At 27.2% G+C, this 20000-nt stretch overlaps 1 protein-coding gene across 1 annotated transcript in view; it reads right to left on the reverse strand.

Moving 5' to 3' along the window:
* LOC136085723 (cilia- and flagella-associated protein 119-like) overlaps positions 1 to 20000 on the reverse strand; it is a 45851-nt gene that overhangs the window by 15977 nt on the left and 9874 nt on the right. The window contains exons 5-10 of the mRNA XM_065807072.1: positions 15153 to 15239; positions 14424 to 14506; positions 14285 to 14355; positions 14075 to 14145; positions 1235 to 1280; positions 1103 to 1157 (exon numbers count right to left, since the gene is read on the reverse strand). Coding sequence (XP_065663144.1) covers positions 1103 to 1157; positions 1235 to 1280; positions 14075 to 14145; positions 14285 to 14355; positions 14424 to 14506; positions 15153 to 15239 — 413 coding nt within the window. The remainder of the gene's footprint in view (positions 1 to 1102; positions 1158 to 1234; positions 1281 to 14074; positions 14146 to 14284; positions 14356 to 14423; positions 14507 to 15152; positions 15240 to 20000) is intronic.

The raw sequence follows: 20000 nt of genomic DNA on the forward strand, positions 1-20000 counted from the left end.
TGAATAACACAAGTATCTGTTATCAAACAAGACATATTGAAAAAGATAAGTTCAACAAAAAAGTATAGTTGGTATGATTCATCTTCCCCTGTTTACAGTTTTTGCTCTGTTCCCACAAATGAATGGTCTGATGACAGTTATACTGATAACTGATACAAGTGATTAGTTAGAAGCAAGTGATTAATTAGGACTAATTATATCAAGGAGAATAATTTTGTAACTTGTAATCATACAGATTTTGTCTTTTATTAGTCTTTGATATATTTTAAATATATGCTATATTCTAATAGGTATTCTTTATGGTATATTTTAATATTGAATAATATATAAAATATACATAATAAAAAATATATAGAATGATATATTTGAATATAGAATAAGAATTTTATGAATTATTGATTCTGTTTATATTTATATTTATCTAAATAACATTTTTTTAAAAATTTACCATAATTTACTATTTAAGTTGCAATTTACCATAATTTACCATTTAAGTTGCAAAATCTCCTCTTTTTCGAAAATTACTATATGGCAACCCTATCTATGTCTTTTACTTTGAAATTCCAAATCTCCATAGAATGCTTGGTATAATTTCTGTATTTCACGGCATTAAAAGATTTTTAAATGACTTCCGTATCTAAGTTGAATGGTGTCTAACTGATGCCAAAATAAACTTTTTCTTTAGGATTAGGATTTTCATCAAGTAGTAGTAGTAGTAGTAGTAGTCGTAGTCGTAGTCGTAGTCGTTATATATATATATATATATATATATATATATATATATATATATATATATATATATATATATATATATAATATATATATATATATATATAATATATATATATATATAATATATATATATATATATATATATATATATATATATATATACATATATATATATATATATAAAGTATATATATATATATAAAACAAAATGAAATTTTCTAGAATTATTTTCATTTCGTAAAAATGGTAAAAAAGTCAATATTTATTATTTTGTATCATATCAAACTAAATATCCAAAAAAGTACAAATAAATGCAGTAGGTTCTTGGTATATATATGAAGATATGGTTAAAAAAGAAACATGAACAAACCTTTTTGAGTATCTTCATAGACACCATTATAACTTGCTTGTATATTCAACACAATCTTTAATAATTTAATACAATTAAAAAGGCAACATATTGGATAAAAAACTATTATGAAAGTTTAATAAAATCTAATACCTTAGGAGTAAATGCATACTTGTACAACTTAAAATGTCGAAAGTATCTAAAGAAACCATTGTACTAATGTATTGGTATACTGCGTACTAATTTATTGATGTACTGTATTCTGATGTATCAATGTAATGTATACAAATGTATTGATGCAATATAAACTAATGAATGGATGGAATGTACGCTAATGAAGTATTATATAAATAATTATTATTAAAACTGTGCAAACTTTAGTTTATATTTTATCTAAATTATGTAATGTTCAATAACATAATAATAATATATACATTTATAAATATTACTTATACAATTTGTATAATCAAAATAGTTAATGCCTAATTAATAAAACAAGTAATTAAATAAAAAAATTAAAAGAACAAAAGACGTTGGCAACCTAATCTTCAGTAAAAAAAATTGACTGAAGGCTAGTTATATATTCATGCATGTATACAGATCTTGGAATCAAAGAAATAAGACTATTTTTGGTTGGCATCAGTCAACACAAAAATATTGACACAACGTTTTCACAAAAAAAACAAAAAAACAAGGTTAAAAAAATTGACAATCTCAGACACTTTTAGGTCAGCAGTTAGATCAGCATTGCAGAATGCCAACCCAATATATATTTATATATATACAAGGGCTGAATTAGGCAATTGCAAATTGCGTTATTGGGAAAAAAATCTGGTCTTCAAAATTTTAGTTTATGCAAAACCGTGAACTTTATTTTCTTGGAACAAATTAACTTAAATTTGTTAGCAAAAAAATTATAAAAAACAAAACAATAAACTTATGACTACAAAAGTAATAACACTTTAGTCACAAACTGCATCATAAAAGTAATATTATTACAGGGGTGGATCCATCATTTTTTGGTCTTTGAGATAGGTAACTTCCAGACATGGAGCAAACTCCAAACATTTATATGTTTATACTTATGTCAAAAAAAGATGCTTTGCAAAAAATTGCTATAATTAGAGCCTGGGGAAAAAAAGGCCCAAAATTTTTGCTCCCAAAACCTGAAAGCAACAAATTGGTAAAATGTTTTGTACTATTCTCAACTAGACTTATGTCTATCGATAAATTTTAAGTTTCATATTATTATCTCTCAGTGTTCAAAAATTAAGACCATATAATGTTTGAACACCCCTCAATTTAAAGTGATTACAAATTTTTTATGGTCATAATTTATGAAAAATGTATTTTATTGTTTAAGTTCCTAAAGTTTTTTATATTATTGGAGTATCTGATAAATTAAAATTTTGATTAATTATGTTGTTTGAGCAAAGAATCAAATATTAAAGTTATAACTGCATTTCAAAAATAATAACACTATTAGTGCTATTGCTTTTAGAATGCAGTTAGTGACTAGAGCATTATTAATTTGTAGTTGTAAGTTTATTGTTTTGTTTTGTTTTTTATAACTTTTTTGCACAAATTTAAGTTAACTCGCTCTTGAAAATAAAGTACACAGTTTTCCATAAACTAAAATTTTGAAGCTCAGATATTTTTCCAGATAACGCAATTTGCCATTGCATAATTCAACACTTGATAAATATATATATATATATATATATATATATATATATATATATATATATATATATATATATATATATATATATATATATATATATATATATATATATATATATATATATATATATATATATATACTTATATGTATATAAATACATATATAGATATATATATATATATATATATATATATATATATATATATATATATATATATACTTATATGTATATATATATATATATATATATATATATATATATATATATATATATATGTATATATATATATACATACATATTTATATATATACATACATACTTATACATATATATATATACATATATATATGTATATATATATACATATATATGTATGCATATATATATATATGTATATATATACATATACATATGTATATATACATATACATATGTATATATATACATATATACATACATACATATTTATATATATATATACATACATACTTATATATATATATATATATATATATATATATATACATATATATATGTATATATATACATATATATATATATACAAATATATATGTATGTATGTATATATATATATATATATATATATATATATATATATTTATATATATTTATATATATGCATATATATATATATATATATATATATATATATATATATATATATATATATATATATATATATATATATATATATATATGCTTTTCTGTTTGTTTTTTCAATTTCAAATAAATCTGGAAAAAATTTTATTTAATTTCTAAAAGAAAAATAACTTACCTACACACCTACACAATTAATACTAATATACAAATTGAAATTAGTACTTTTGTAATAAGATACTATATGCTAGCAACTAGTGGTGTTTGCCTTTCATTCAGACACTACTGGATAAGGTTAAAAAAATATATTTTAAATAGAACTTATGTAAACACTGACCAAACAAAGAATAGGAGGCTGGTACCTTCTAAACTTTGTGCTGATTGTTAAGCCAGGAATGAAAAGTTGAAAAAGAAGTAGAAGATACTGAAGGGAAGCTCAGATACTGCATTAGAAATGGAAAAAGAGCTTCTGGACAATTCAATTTGAGTCAATTCAATAGACCGAGAAAAAAGAGGTTCAAAACCAATTATAAGACATCTTTGGGGGTCACAGACAAATAAAACCATTCAATGCATTTTTTCTTCAACTACTATTTCAGATTTCAGATGGAATAATATCAAAGCTCAAATAGCAACATTCATCTTCAATTTATCACAAATGACAACTGTGGATAGTTACACATTATATACATAATAGATATAAGAGGTGGCGGCAAAGCTATCTGTATTAGAAATAATATTTGTTTAAATGCAAGTTCAATGATCATCAACTGGAAATATGAATTTGGAGTAAAATGGATTTAGCTCATGATTGTATCTTAGTTGGCTGTATTTAGCAGCATTCTCAAAATGTCTTAATGAGTTGATGTCTTAATTAATGAGTTTGTTGTTCAGGTTAAAACTTCTGTTGACAATGGACTATTTACAAATATAATTTTTTTGGTAATTTCAATCACAGAGATATTTAATGGAACAATTTGGGGACTCAATGTAAAAAAGAAAAGCCTTTAAACCATGATTTTTTTTTAAATTTAAGCAATTGTTTTCTCACTCACTTCATTACTGAACCTACTTTTCTTAAAAACACATTTAACTTGGTATTTTTAAAAAACATTTCAAGTACATTGTAGTTTTTGTTGCTAGGGCAACTGTTAACTGTACAGCAAAAAATCAACTTCTTGTTTCTACGGGACATTAGGGGTATGGGACATTTCAAGTCAGGGACAATGGGACTGCTTTTGATGGTATAAGTCTGTTAGTATTGAAAATTTACAGTAGAAAGTTTAGTTTACTGAATTCATTCTTATTTATCAAATCCTTTAAATCGAAATAGGTGTCTTTTGGATGGAAACTGGCAAACATAATGCTGATTTCCGAAGTAGATTTACAAACTAATCCATGTAATCATAAACCAATCTATCTGACCTCCTCTATCTGACCTCTGCTGTAGTCAAACTAATAGATAAAGTTGTACACATGTTTCCCTGACTTAAATTTAAAACATAAGCCATTTACCCAACTTTATCTCAACCCCCCCCCCATCCTCCTCTTCCCACCTGACTTGTTTACTATACTTAATGATAATTATACATGGTTTCCAGAAGAAAAAAAACCTCATTGAATTGCTAATATAAATTACTATAATATAACTAATTTTAAAAAAATATAAAAGAAACAATATTTTTATCTTATTTTACTTATGTTTCTAAAGTTTAACATACTAACCTGACCTAAACCAACCTAACCAACCTAACCCTGAGGTACTTTAGAAGAAATATCTTTTACCTAAATTATAATGGCCAAATAAAACGTGAATTTCTAAAACTGCTCTATCAAGAAAAATAATTTAAAAAAAAAAAATTTATTTGTAAGACAAAAAATAGCTACAATAAAGTAATACCTACAAAAAAAAAAAGAAACTAATTTTACGTTGATTTCTTTCTTTTCCTACCTTTTTAAACCAGTTTCTTTTATTACAAATCTAATATTCTTTTTTTCCTGCCATGGTTTTCCTCTTATTTTTTTAATTGCATTAATAAACTTAATAATTAAACTCCTGCAAAAATCTAGTAAGAAACTTGTTTTCTAGACTATATTTCTTATTTCTCTGGTGTTTCTGACTGATAGTTAATAAATTTATTGATAAAAAAGCATAATAAATGCCATCATGCTTAACATTCTTTCTCTCTTGATCAAGTTTCGAGTCAACATTTTTCAAAGAATTTATAAACTTGTTTGTTAGCTTGTCAAAGCATTCTCTGCTAAACTGGCATTAATAATCTTAAGCGATACTAAATGACTTCTAATTGAGATTAGATTATTCATAACTGAGATAAGATGAGTCATGATAAGTTTTATCTTGTTTCGTAATTTAACTAGTTGTATAGAGGATATTGAACTTGAATCAAAGTCATTTGCATTTCTTAACACGAATAATGAACTTGACATTATGAACTTGAATCAAATGCATTTCTATTTCTTATCATGCAATCAATTTTTTTGAGTGATTTTCTTTTGATGACAATAATCATTTTCACACTTTTTTTTTATGGTTAAAAAAATAAACTTTAATGATTTTATTTGCTAACAAACTATTATTTACATCAATTAACTTTAAAAAATTTTAAAACTTTCTTTACTTTTTTGGCATAATCAGCAAAAATGAGTACATTTTGATGCAAAATGTAAACACACATAAAGAACTCAAGAATACCTATTTATTTATTATTATTTATTTCACTTTAAATAAAATTTAACAAATGTTCTCTATACATACTTTGCTAGAGAATGAGCGCGAATAAAATTAAATTAATGATGCTAAACTTGTTTTTGATTAATTTTAGTGAACATTTTTTTGAAAGTTGTTCATGCATTAATAACCATACTTATGTAGATAAATCCAAACAATAAAAACCATCATTGAGTATTACCATCATTTTTTTAAGTCTAAATGTCCAAGAAAATTAGAATCCCATTATCATACTTCAACTTTGTTACTAAAATTGTATTATAATTTTACTACTAAATCCATCTTAGATTCAAATCAATAAAATTTTGTTCAAACATTTATCTTAACGCACAGCCAGCCATTCTAATGCACAGACTTGCATTTTTAAAAGTGCTTTGAAGATCCAATTCCATAGTTAACAATATATTTAAAATTTTTCTTGCCTAGTTTCATTGTTGATGCAATCTGGCTGCCTGGAAAAATTGCCTAAAATGCATTGAACTTAATGGTATCAGAGTTATTACTATATCTACAAACATTCATGGAACCTCGGCATAAAGTATCTTAAATGTATTTTTTATACCCCTGCCTTGGGGCTCTTGGTTGAGTAAAAGCTAGAGATAGTGTCTCAATAAAAATATTCATCTTAGACAGATATTAAAAGCATCTGGGTACTGTCTTGTGAAAGGCCTCTTAGGCAAAGACTTAAGGGGCAAAACAGATTCTATCTGTTGACCAGCTTTTCACCTCTTCTTTATTTATTAGGCTGGCATAGATGTATTTATAATACATTGTTTCGAGTTTAGGATGTTTATAGATATGGTTTTGACTTTTTGAAAATACCGAAAAATTTTTATTATAAAAATCACGGAAAATCATGGAAAATCATTTTTATAAAAAATCTAGAAAATGCTGGAAAATTTTACAGTCAACAAATTTACAAAGGTATGTTGGTAAATCCTGGAATGTTAGTAAAGGAATAAATAAAGTAACTAAAAACTACTGAATAATTATGTTTCTCTAAAATTCTCTAATATAGTCATAATATATAATATAATCATAATATCATCATAACATCAAATAATCTAATATCATCTCGGATACAATCATAACATCTAATATCATCAACAATCATAACATCTAATATCATAAAATCTAATATCATCTCTGATACAATCATAACATCATATAATCTAATATCAAATATAATCTCTCAGTTTTATCGTAAATAATCTGCAAAGCATAATAATTTATTAACTTTTTAAATGTCAGGCCAGGTTATCCCGCTAATAGCAACATGGTAACTGGTAACCCAGTACAACCTGCTTCCTGTCCTACTGCCTTGTAAGATACTTTTTAGGCAGAGGCTAGGAGAAGCCAACTCAGACTTAAAAGACCCCCTGCGCCTTGGGGCTTTTGGTTGAATAAAGCCTAGAGATGGTGTTTCGATAAAAATAGACTTCTTGGATTGCTGGCATGGAATCTTTTATTCTCTCTAGATGATTCCAAGTCAAGCCTCACTCTTCTCCATGGTTTCCCTCTTATTGTGCTGCTGTAATTTTCCAATCCTAACCATTATTTCCATATCTATCACTGAAATAATTCTCCAGAAAACAGATGCCTGTTTGCTATTACTAAAAACCATTGTAAAAAGATTTTTTCTAATGCCAAAGCCCACTATTCTCAGCTCATGAAATCTCATAATTTATCTCCAAATTAAGGCTTCCAAGACTGCAGGATAATTTTTAAAAGTTTCTAAAATAAAGGCAAATCTATTATTCCTTCTCTCTTGTAAGGTTCAGATCATGTTATCTCACCTAAAGACAAAGCTGAATTGTTTGCTAAAAACTTTACATCAATCTTACCTCTTGATTCCACTAATCACATCCTACCTGGTATAGCTGACAAACAGGTTGATCCATTCCTTGATATTCATATCACTCCAGCTTCTTTATCTGAAGTGATTTCCTGCTAAGACTCTTCTACAGCTTGTGGACCAGACAACATACCTGTTATAGTCTTACAGAAGTGTTATCCAGAGCTGTAGCCTATACTTTCATAATTATTTAACAAGAGCTCATCAGAGTCTTGTTTTCCAGCCTGTTGGAAAGCGACAACTGTTATCCCAATTTTCAAAAATTCTGGAGAGCAATCTGACTCATCTAACTATTGTCCCATTAGTCTTCTTATTATCATAAGCAAGGATTTTGAGCCTTTAATTAAGAAAAAATAATCTCTCATCTTGAATCTAATAACTTACTTTCTGATCATCAATATGGATTTCAATCTTCTTGTTGTACTACTGATTTGTTAATGGTAATAAGCTTTTTTTTTAAGGTGTATCAGGTAATATCTTCAAGATTACTGAATCCTTCCTTAACAATTGTAGTATAAAAGTTGCCCTCGATGGACAGCACTCTTTTTCATTTTCTGTAATTTCAGAGGTTCTTTCAGGTTTTATCTTCAGCCCTACAATTTTTCTAATTTACATTAACAATCTCCCAAAAGTTCTTACATCTTAAGTGGCTTTGTTTGCTGATGGTACTACCATTTATTCTTGTCTTGATAAGAAGCCAACACTCTCTGATTGCTTGGAGGGGGTATTTGAGCTTGAAAAGGATCTCACTTGAGCTACACCATGGGGTTCTCAGTGATGAACTTTAATTCAGATAAACCTCAGTTTTTTTCAGCTAATCATTATTGAATAATCTAGATCTTCCTTTATTTATGAACGGTGATGTACTTGATAAGTCATCTACCCTTTGTCTTTTACAATTAATTCTCTTTCTTGGAAACTATATAACAAATCTATTGCAAAATTAGCATATGCTATGGTTGCATCTCTTTAACATAATTGCCACTTTCTTACTCAGGATACTATTCTTTATCTCTATAAATTGCTCTTTCTATTTTAGACAAGGTGCAAAAACGGATTGTAAACATAGTTGGACTTGCTCTTTCAGTCAACCTTCAACGATTGTCACATCATCATAATGTTGCTTCTTTTTCTTTTTTCTATAAATGCTATAATGGGCGCTGCTTTAAAAAGTTAGCGTCTGTTGTGTCATCTACTAAAATTCATTCTTGTGTTACTCGTCATTCAAGTCTTACACTTTTATTTAGGCCTTTAACTGTGACTGTCCCTAAATGCTCCGAAAAAAATTTTTTTTTTTTCTTGAACATCAGTTTTTTATAATTTGCTCCCTTCATCTTGTTTTCCTGATTTATATAATTTGCAGTCTTTTAAATCATCTGCTAATTGTTGTCTTGCTTTATAAACTTTATTTTTTCTCTTCCAGCAATTTCCAACTCTAATAGTGGTTGTTTGCAGCCTTGTTAGAAGGAAAGATGTTTAAATTAAAAAAATTTTTTTAATCTATAATAGGGATGGCTCTTTTACTTAATTTTTTTTATACTTATACGAGTTAATTTTTACCGAAAAAATAAATTACATAAGTAATTTTAAACTTTTTATGTAAATTTACATTTCAGTGTAAGTAATTAATTTTTTTGAAACGACTTTTACTTTATAATGTAAGTTTTTTTTACTTTCAAAAGTAAATTATGTAAAAGAAGATCAAAAAGTAATTTACTTTTACATGTAAAAATAAGTCACACTAAAAAGCTGTTTACTTTTACATTTAAAAGTTAATTACTTTTGAAAATTACTTTACATAATATAAAAGTTTCTCAAACTGTTATTTACATTTGCCTATAAAAGTAACAAACTAAAAAAAATTATATCAAAAAATAACTTGCATATGAAAGTAAATTACAAAAAAGTAATATACTACCAAATGTAAATTAAATATACAAAAAAAAAATATTCTTTAAGTAGGAACTTTTTATTTTAAAAGCAATGACTTAATTTATTATAAATTTATTTTTAATAAAATCTTTATTAAAAATAAATTATATAAAAAAAAATTTAAATTACATAAGCTTACATTTTATATAATTTGTAAAGTAAATAAAAAGTAATCTATATAATGTAAGTAAATTTACTTACATTCTACAATAACTTTGACAGGATGTTGTACAACAGTAATGCAAGAAAGCAAAGTCTAGAATTCAGACAAAGCTGAAACATTTTTTGCGTAAAAGTTTTTATTATTGAAAAACTAAGGAGGGAACGTTTAAACCAGTCCTGGATTATGGGGGCTACAATCCCATGTTCCGCTGATTAGGAGCTCCGAAATTTTTAAGATGATGCTTTATTTTTGTAAGAACTTTTTGCCACTATAATAAGAAAAATGTCCAGCTGATCAAAAATATCCCCAGACCCTGCAAGTCTTAATCCAGCACTGGTTTTAAGAACTATGGTATTTTAAATGGGCATGTAAAATTTATAACTATTTATTTAAATATCATTATCTGAGTGTAATATCGGTGACCTAACTAACAAGGAACAAGGGCAGTCTAGGCAAAACTTATGGTCCCTCAAGCAACTAGGCCCAGGGTCGCAAGATTTAGAAACCTTTTTTTAGTAAAAACTATTGTTCCAGAGAAACAGAAATTAGGCACTTGAGCCATGTCTGTCTACTGGCAAATAATATTTTGCTACGTTACTGCGTAATATATGAATAATCCGAGCTGTATCTAAGCAATGATTTATACATAGATTAAGAACTAAAACTTGTGGTGATTAGAGCCTAGAAACAAAAATACCCTAAAACATCTGCTACTCTATATCTGAGCAATAAATTAGTAACTTTGATTTATTTATTTTCTTACACTAAATTTAAGTCAACAGGTTTTAAAATTCAAAATTCAAAAGTTATGATAATATAAAGTATACACCCTAACCAAATTTCCTAAACACTAATGTGATATAAACAAGAACATAATTAAGTCTGGCAATAAAGTATGTTTTTTTACCAAAAGTATATATATTAACCAAAATCATTGACTTTATTATGTATGGATTATTAGTGGCTTAGCGATAAAACGATTTTTGTCTTCTTCTGGCCCATGCCATTTGTATATTTTACAAAAGAAAAGTAAATATTTGTAACGGCAAATTTATTAAAAAAGAAAATTATAAACATCAAAAATTAGCCACTGCATTAAAGAATGTCTTTATGTAATAAAAAAAAAAAAAATCAATGACCAAAGTAAACTTTAAAAAAAAATTAATTTGATAATATCGTTTAAAAAATATGAAAAATCTTGTAGACTAAAGTCACTTATAAAAAATTAATTTTCTTCATTATTCTTTGACAAATTATAACGATGAAGTCTTCGCCATTTGATTACTTATTCACAAAATAACAGTTAAATAAACTTTCGATCCAAACTTTTGAATAAGGAACAGAATTTGATTGCCAGAAGAACCTATAACTTAATCAAAGATAATATTCCCTAATTAAAGATAATATATCCCCTAAATAATTGGGGAGGTTGCTCGAAATTTATATGGCCATAATTTTTGAACACTAAGAGATTATTGCATGACATTAGAGATTTGTTAATGAACTAAAATTTAGTTTAAAATGTATATATAAATGTTATAAACTCGTAACTCTAATGGCATGAAAATGAGGTAAACATTTTAGGGGTTTATTGTTAACAAATTCCGATTATTGTAATACTTTTGAAAGGCTTTACATAAACATGATTATATAAATATTTGGAGTTTGCTCCATGTTGTTACATAAAGTAAAATTCTCAAACAAAAACAAAAAACTTGCTATGGGCCTGACTTTAAATATGTGATTGGAATCTGGTTGTTTATGGTTGTTTTGTATGTTTTTTTAATTAATCTTGATGTTATTTAAATCAGTTATTTATAAGTTATTTATAAGTTATAAAAGACTGTCTTGTTTATAGTTCTTGCTTTAGAAAAGGCTCTTCATTTTGCAATTTTGTTTTAAGTTTTGTATTATGGCTTCTTTTATTCAGCGTGATAGTTGTTAAAAATTAATCTAATCAAAATGAAAGTTCCTTCTGGAAATGACAGCCCTGAAGACGAGCACGCTGAATAAGAGAAGCAAAAAGCAGCAGCATAGCTACAAATATTCCCGGCTCCTTTATGGTAAATTTTTATTACGGCCACTAACATATTTCTTCCCAACGAAAAAATTAATACTAAAGCAAATAAACCAAAAAAATGCCTTTTTAAAGCTTTTTTGCAAAAACTCATTCTTTCTAAAAAGTTATAAACATCAACTTTAAAAAAAAAAAAAGGGTACAACCCCCCTTGCCAGGAAACAAACTTAACATGCATGTTCATCAGGACCTCATAAATGCTGTCAAGATAAAGTAAAATCAAAGTAAAGTCTGGAAAATAAAGTAAAATCAAAAATAAAATTCAAAAAAATGGATTTCTCCAGTTGGCTCTGAAAACAAGTTAACATGTCCATTTATTAAATTTACACAAACGCTGGATGTTTAAGAGCTCTAGCTAGTCTGTTCCAGAACAACTGATAGCTGAAAAACAAGATTAGAAAACTTAACTTAATTAAGTTTTTTTTATTTATGTAAATAAAACGAATTACTTTTAAATGTAAGTAAATTATATATTTTTACATGAGTTATGTAAAGTAATTTATGCTTAAAAGTAATTCGCATTTTTACATCAAAATAAGTAAAAGTGCCATCCCTAATCTATAACTTTTTAAACAAAAAGGATTCTGTTTAAGAAAGCTCTGTTATATAAAATTATAACAAAATTATAATAAAATTTAAACATTACCAACCATTTTCTTACTTGAATTATTACAATCCAAGGTGTTAAAGATAAATTAGAATTTGAAATGCTATATCGTTCACTGACTCAATTAGAAAAAAAGAAATGCTTTTATTTGACCAACAAGTTGATTTCCTAACAGAGGAAATCCCAAGTAATTTATGTTAATTGATTTTAACTGCAGTTGGCAAAACCAAACCTAAATTATGTCAAAAAAAGCAATTTTCTTCAAAGTTTTAAGTTTTATTTCATTAATAAGTTACCAGTTCTGTCTTCTTTTTTTCTGATATTTAAAAATTATTAATTTGAAATAACTTTCAAAACTATGATAAAACTTTGTATATAACTTGGCAAACTTTAGCTGGAGAATAGGATTTTTGTTAACATTAAGTTGGGAGTTTTAATTTTATGTTAACCTTAAATTGGAATTTCATTTTATATATTGCCGACCTAACTGCTGACCTAAAAGTGTTTGAGGTCAGCAAAAAATTGTCAACCTCGTTTCTATGTTTTATGGTAAGACCTTTGTCTCAAATAATTTTTTCCGACCTCTAAAAGATTGAGGTAGGCAAATTATTGCCGACCTCATTTATTATTGCCGACCTCATTTTTCCTAATTCAGAGGGTTGATATATATATATATATTTATATATATGTATATATACTATTTATATATATAATTTATATATTATATATTTATTATTGCTCTGTTCTTTAAGAACATTGAGCACTCTATTTGTAGAACAGACTAATATAATTTATATATATATATATATATATATATATATATATATATATATATATATATATATATATATATATATATATATATATATATATATATATATATATATATGTATGTATATATATATATATACAATAACATCTACAAAATTTCAGAATGTCATTCAAATTGTATAGTTGAATGTGCATTCAAATGTGCATTTTGCACTAAATGGTGGTCTCTATAAAATTTTAAGAACTTTTTAATGCTGAATGTTTAAAACTGTTTTACTTGTAGCATAAATGAAAAAAAAAATCAAAAAAAATATAATATACAAATAAATATATATATATATATATATATCTTTATATTATATATATACATACATATATATATATATATATATATATATATATATATATATATATATATATATATGGATATATTATGATAAATAAATATAAATATAAATATATATAAATATATATATATATATATATATATTATGAGAAAAAAAAAATTTCTTAACATAAATAAACAAATTTCTTACGTTTTTACTACGTATGTATTGATGAGGCTTATTTCATTCAAATTATAAAGCTGAATGCAAAATGGTGGTCTCTATAAAATTTTCAGAATTTTTTAAATACTGAATGTTTAAAACTGTTTTACTTGTAGCATGAATAAAAAAAAAATGAAAAAAAAATATAATCAAAATAAATGGTGCTAAACAATATTAATTTTACTAATTTAAAATTACCTTAGCACTATGGCATCCAAGTAGAAAACGAAAATATTCAATAGTCTCTTCTAAATTTCCAAATGATGTTTCTAAAAAAAAGAAAAATTTATGATCGTTTTTTTAGCTTCATGATTTATCATTATAAATCTTAAACAACCTGTTGCCTTTGTATGAACTCTCTTTATAATGCTAAACAACGCTGAAGTCTGCTCTTCATTGAAATTATTGTTTTTGGCAAAACTTTTATTTATTTAGAAGAACAACAATATTATCTGTGTTCTGTGTATGAATGTAATAATAGGTGAGGTCTTGTTATAATAATTTTCTTTATTGAACCTCTTTTTTACATTTCGTTTATCAGCTTTGTATTGAAAACAACTAACTTTTTTTTCTGTTACTGAATATTTTGACTAAAAAAGTTAGTTTATTAAAAAGTTAGTTTATTAAAAAGGTTAGTTTATTAAAAAGTTAGTTTATTAAAAAGCTTTGTTTATTAAAAATTTAATTTTATCTGAATATTTGTAAATAACAAATTTTACGTAATTGTCATTCATACTTTTGTAACAAAGTTTTATGGCTTTTAAAACATTAATTAATTTATTTATAAAAATCTTACAAGATATCTTTTTATTTAATTATTATCAAGCAAAAAAGTTTTTAACTAAAATGACATAAGCGTACATAAAACCACACATATTTAACAAAATAAATATTCAGCATAACATTTTAAAACAAGCCCTGAATATGTGTGTATGCATTTATGTATAAAACAATATTCGAATTTGCATTACAATGTTTCAACAAGATTTACAAATTTAAAAAACTTTTATATAAAAAAATCTGTATACACAGAATTTTTAGATTTAAAAGAATTTGAGAAGGATACAGTAGTGTATAATAAAACAGGTCAACAATAGCACTGTCTTTTAGTGAAAGACTTTCAATTTGAAACCCAAATTTATGACACAAGAAACTAAAAAATATAAAATATTAAATTTTCAATTATGATTGATTTTTTACTAAACTATTATGATAATTTACTTCAACTTTTAAAATAAATTTTATTACTCAAAACAAAAAAAACAAAAATATTGATTGGTTTTTTTTGCAAAAGTAAGTAACTAATTTTGAGATTTCATAAGAGCTTCGATCAAGATTAAAGCTTTATTAAAATCCCAAAAAGGAGTGCTTTATTATTTTGCTAAATCAGAAGACAAAAATAGCTTTAGTGTGCATACCTTGGCTTCATTAAGAATGTGTACATTACTACAAATGCTATAATTTAGGAAACCCTGCCTTTATTTACATGACTTAACATATATTAAAACTTTAAAAAGGCCAAGAAGCCCACTACAGTCAAGAAGACTACTTTATTGTTGCTACAACACTCTCTTTACACTTCAACTTTTTAACTCCGAAACATGAACTTTGACAAACAAGGCAATTGCACGGAACAACAAACTTTAAATAGTAAGATTGATTCGAACTTTAAATATTTAAAGTATTAAAACTATTTAGTAAGGTTTTAAAACAAAAACCATATTTAAAAATCCGTTTTCAAAAATAAATAATAATAAAATAAAAAATAATAAATAAAAAAATAAATAAAAAATAAAAAAATAATAATAAAAAATAAATAAAAATAAAATGAAAAAAAAATACTTTACATAAGTAAATTGTGACAAAATATACGGAAACACTGGCGGTAAAACATCAGCAACAGAGTTGATATCTAGAGTGTTAGCCAGCTCAATGGTGCTAAGTATACCATAGAATTCCAAATGAATTTAAAATTTTCATAAAATGAATTATTGCATTCTTTCTTCATCTATTAGGCTGGCGCAGATGTACTTTTAATACATTGTTTCAAGTTTAAGATGCTGAATGCTGGATCTTCTTGACTCAATGCATGGGTTTTGCTTGTGTATCTGTGTTTTTATGACTAGGCAACTTATTCTATTATCTCCTAATGAGGGTACAGCTCTAAAACTCAGTTTTATAGTTCTGAGGCCAGCTGGTAGTCAGGTTTCCCAAAGTCTGTGGTAGCTCTTAGAGAGGCTGATTCCATTGATAGCTGAAAAATATCAGAGTACTAACAGTGCCATGTTGCGCATGGATGGTGTCCCTGTTCGTACTTTTGGTGTGCATTGTTGAGGTTACATTTGGAGCCCATTGTTACGACTTAGGGTTTATTAATAGTAATGAGACAATTGTTTGGACCATTAAATAGTGTACTGAGTACTAACTATGCTTTAAGTCAAGTTCTTTAAAAAATTTAGAATGACTAAAGTACCAAAAACTATGAAACACAAAAAACCATTGTCATCACCAAGTTCTCTAAACCTATCATTCACTAATATTTGTGGTTTTCAAAGTGACTTTTTTTCTTTTGAGTCTTCTCTCCTGCAAAATCCACCAGACCTACTTGCTCATTGTGACACTAATTTAAGTTAAGCTGTCTCATCTTGTAATTATAGTATTGATGGTTATCTTCCTTTAATTCGTTAAGATTCCATTATTAACATGTTTAGCCTGGGCATTTACATTCGTAAGATTTAACCCATTTGTTGTGAAACTGGGTTTAAATTTACAGACTATTCTTTTATACGCTTTCGTTTAGCACCACTTTACTCTATGGCCTTTCTCTTTGTTCTATATCACTCTCCTACATCTCAAGAATGCACTCTTTTCAATGCTATTTCTTATCAAATTGACCAAGCCCTCTCTCTTTATCCATGAGCCAATATCGTTGTTGTTGGTGACTTAAATGCCCATCACACTGAATGGCTTAGCTCTAGTGTCAGTGACTCTGATGGCGTTAAGACCTCAACTTTTGCCTTTCTCAATCCCTAACTCAAATACATCTCACTTTCCAGACAACCCAAATTATTTACCTTCTCTACTCAACCTATGTCTTGTTTCTGGTCTTAGTCAGTGATCAGTTTCTCCACTTTCACCCTTAGGTGCTTCTGATCACGGTTTGATCTCTCTAAAACTATTATCTCATTCTTCTTCATCATCTAAATCCCTCTATCATCGTACCTCTTACATCTACCTTAAAACTGAATGAGACTCTTTCCGTGATTTTCTTTGTGATAGCCTCTGGGTAGATATTTTTCATCTTCCTGCTGACAAATGTGCTTCTTACATAACTTTGTGGATTCAGGCTGGCATGAAATCTTTTATTCCCGCTCAGCAATTCCAGGTCAAGCCTCACTCTTCTCCATGGCTTTTCTTACATTGTGCTGCTGCAATTTCCAATTGAAATCATTACTTCCATATCTATCAGCAAAATAAATCTCCAGAAAACAGACATCTGTTTATTATTGCTAGAAACCATTGTAAAAAGGTTTTATTTAACGCTAAAACTCGCTATTCTCAGGTCATAAAATCTCGTATTTCATCACAAAAATTAAACTCTTGGAACTTCTGGAGAATCTTTAGCAGTATCAATAACAAGGGAAAATCTGCTATTTCATCTCTCTCCTATGGTTCGGATTTTGTCACCTCACCATAAGATAAACAGGTTCTACCTGTTATAGCCATCAAACAGGTTGATCCATTGCTTGACATTCGTATCACGCCAGCATTGTGTATCAAAAGTGATTTCCTGCTTAGACTCTTCTACAGCTTGAGGTCCAGACAACACACCTGTTGTAGTCTTGCAGAAGTGTTCTCCGGAGCTGTCATCCATACTTTCAAAATTATTTAATAAGAGCTCATCAAAGTCTTGTTTTCCAGCCTGCTGGAAAGCGGCATCTGTTATCATTATTTTCAAAAATTCTGGAGAGCGATCTGACTCATCTAACTACAGTCCTATTAGTCTTCTTCCTATCATAAGCAAAGATTTTGAATCTTTAATTAACAAACACTTAATCTCTCATCTTGAATCTAATAACTTACTTTCTGATCATCAATATGGATTTCAATCTTCTTGTTCTATAGCTTATTTGCAAACAGTAATAACTGATAGGTTTTACCCTGCATTAGATAAAGGTGGAGAGGTTAAGGCTATCGCTCTTGATATTTCTAAAGCTTTTGATAAAGTTTGGCATGCCGTTCTTCAACATAAGCTTTCTTCTTACAGTGTATCTGGTAACATCTTTAAGATTATTAAGTCCTTCTATTCCAATCTTAGTATAAAAGTTGTCCTTAATGGACAGCACTCTTCTTCATATCCTGTAACCTCAGGGGTTTCTCAAGGTTCAATCCTTGTTCTTATACTCTTTAGTTTACATTAACAATCTTCCATATATTCTCACATCGAAGGTGGCATTGACGCTGATGACGATCTTTCTTGGAAACCATATATCAAATCTGTTGCAAAATTAGCATCCGCTAAGGTTGCATCCCTTTATTGAGCTCGACACTTTCTTACTCCAGATTCTACTCTCTATCTCGATAAATTTCAAATCCAGCCTTGTATGGAATACTGTTGCCATATCTGGGGCAGATCTTTTAGTGATACCCTTCTCTCTATTAGAAAAGGGGCAAAAACGCATTGTAAACATAGTTGGACCTGCTCTTGCAGCCAACCTCCAACCATTATCACATCTTCTTAATGTTGCTTCTCTTTCTCTTTTCTGCAAATTTTATAATGGGCACTGCTCTATAGAGCTAGCGTCTCTTGTGCCATCTACTAAAATTCATTCTCGTTTTACTTGTCATTCAATTAAGTCTCATCCTTTTTCTCTGGCTGTTCCTAAGTGCTCCAAAAACTCTTATTTTTCCAGTTTTTTTCCTCGAACATTAGTTCTTTGGAACTTGCTTCCTTTATCTTGCTTTTCTGATTCATATAATTTGCAATCTTTTAGTTCTATTCGTCTGTCAATCATTATCTTGCTCTACAAACTTCATCTTTTCTCTAACAGTAACTTCCAACTCTTATAGTGGTTGCTTGCAGCCTTGTTGGAAGTGAAGATGCAAAAAACAAACAAAAAAATGTGGTAAAATATATATTTCTGGCTAACAACCTGATGTTTTCCAGTGTTTTAAAAGAAAAGATGATAATAAGATGATTGTTTATTGTGACTAAAGGATAAAAATAAAAAAACCAGAAACCAGCGGTGTGCTGGCCCGAGGGGCTATGCAAAAATTCTGCATGGGCCTTAAGCTTTTTATCTAATAAGGTCTTTTTCAGATTTAAATGTATTTTTAAAATGATCAACAAAAAAAATTATTTCACTGTATTTTCTAAATGATCAACAAATAATTTTTTATTTATGCATTCACAAATTCTTTAATTATTTGATTTAAAGTGTCAAACTTTGAGCACTAGTATATTAGTATTTTGCATAATAAAATGCAAACATTGTCTAACATCAGCCTAAAAAAAAATTGCAAAATATGTTTATCATTATGTTACATAAATTGATTTTAATAAATTAAAGAAGCAGTGTTAAGGGTTGAGCAAGGTAGGCAGTTGTGATGTCCAGAAAAGACCTAATAATATTAATCTTACATTTTATCACAATAAATGTAGTTTCTTACAAAACAAAATTTGCATTCTTGATTACCGTATAGAGGTAGGAAAAACTCAAACCAGATCCCAGTCTCAACAAAGAGATTGTCTACCTTATGATTTTAAATTCATGAAGTATATCATTGAACTATTCTCATGCTTATCTAAATGAATTCAAAACTTTTCTGATAAAGTAGCTTCTATTACCAAAAATATTAAGTATCCATTAGATTACCAGTGTACAAATGATTTTTATTAACTCAAACAAGGTAT

This window comes from Hydra vulgaris, chromosome 10, assembly GCF_038396675.1.
Source record: "Hydra vulgaris chromosome 10, alternate assembly HydraT2T_AEP".
In the NCBI taxonomy this organism is placed as follows: Eukaryota; Metazoa; Cnidaria; class Hydrozoa; order Anthoathecata; family Hydridae; genus Hydra; species Hydra vulgaris.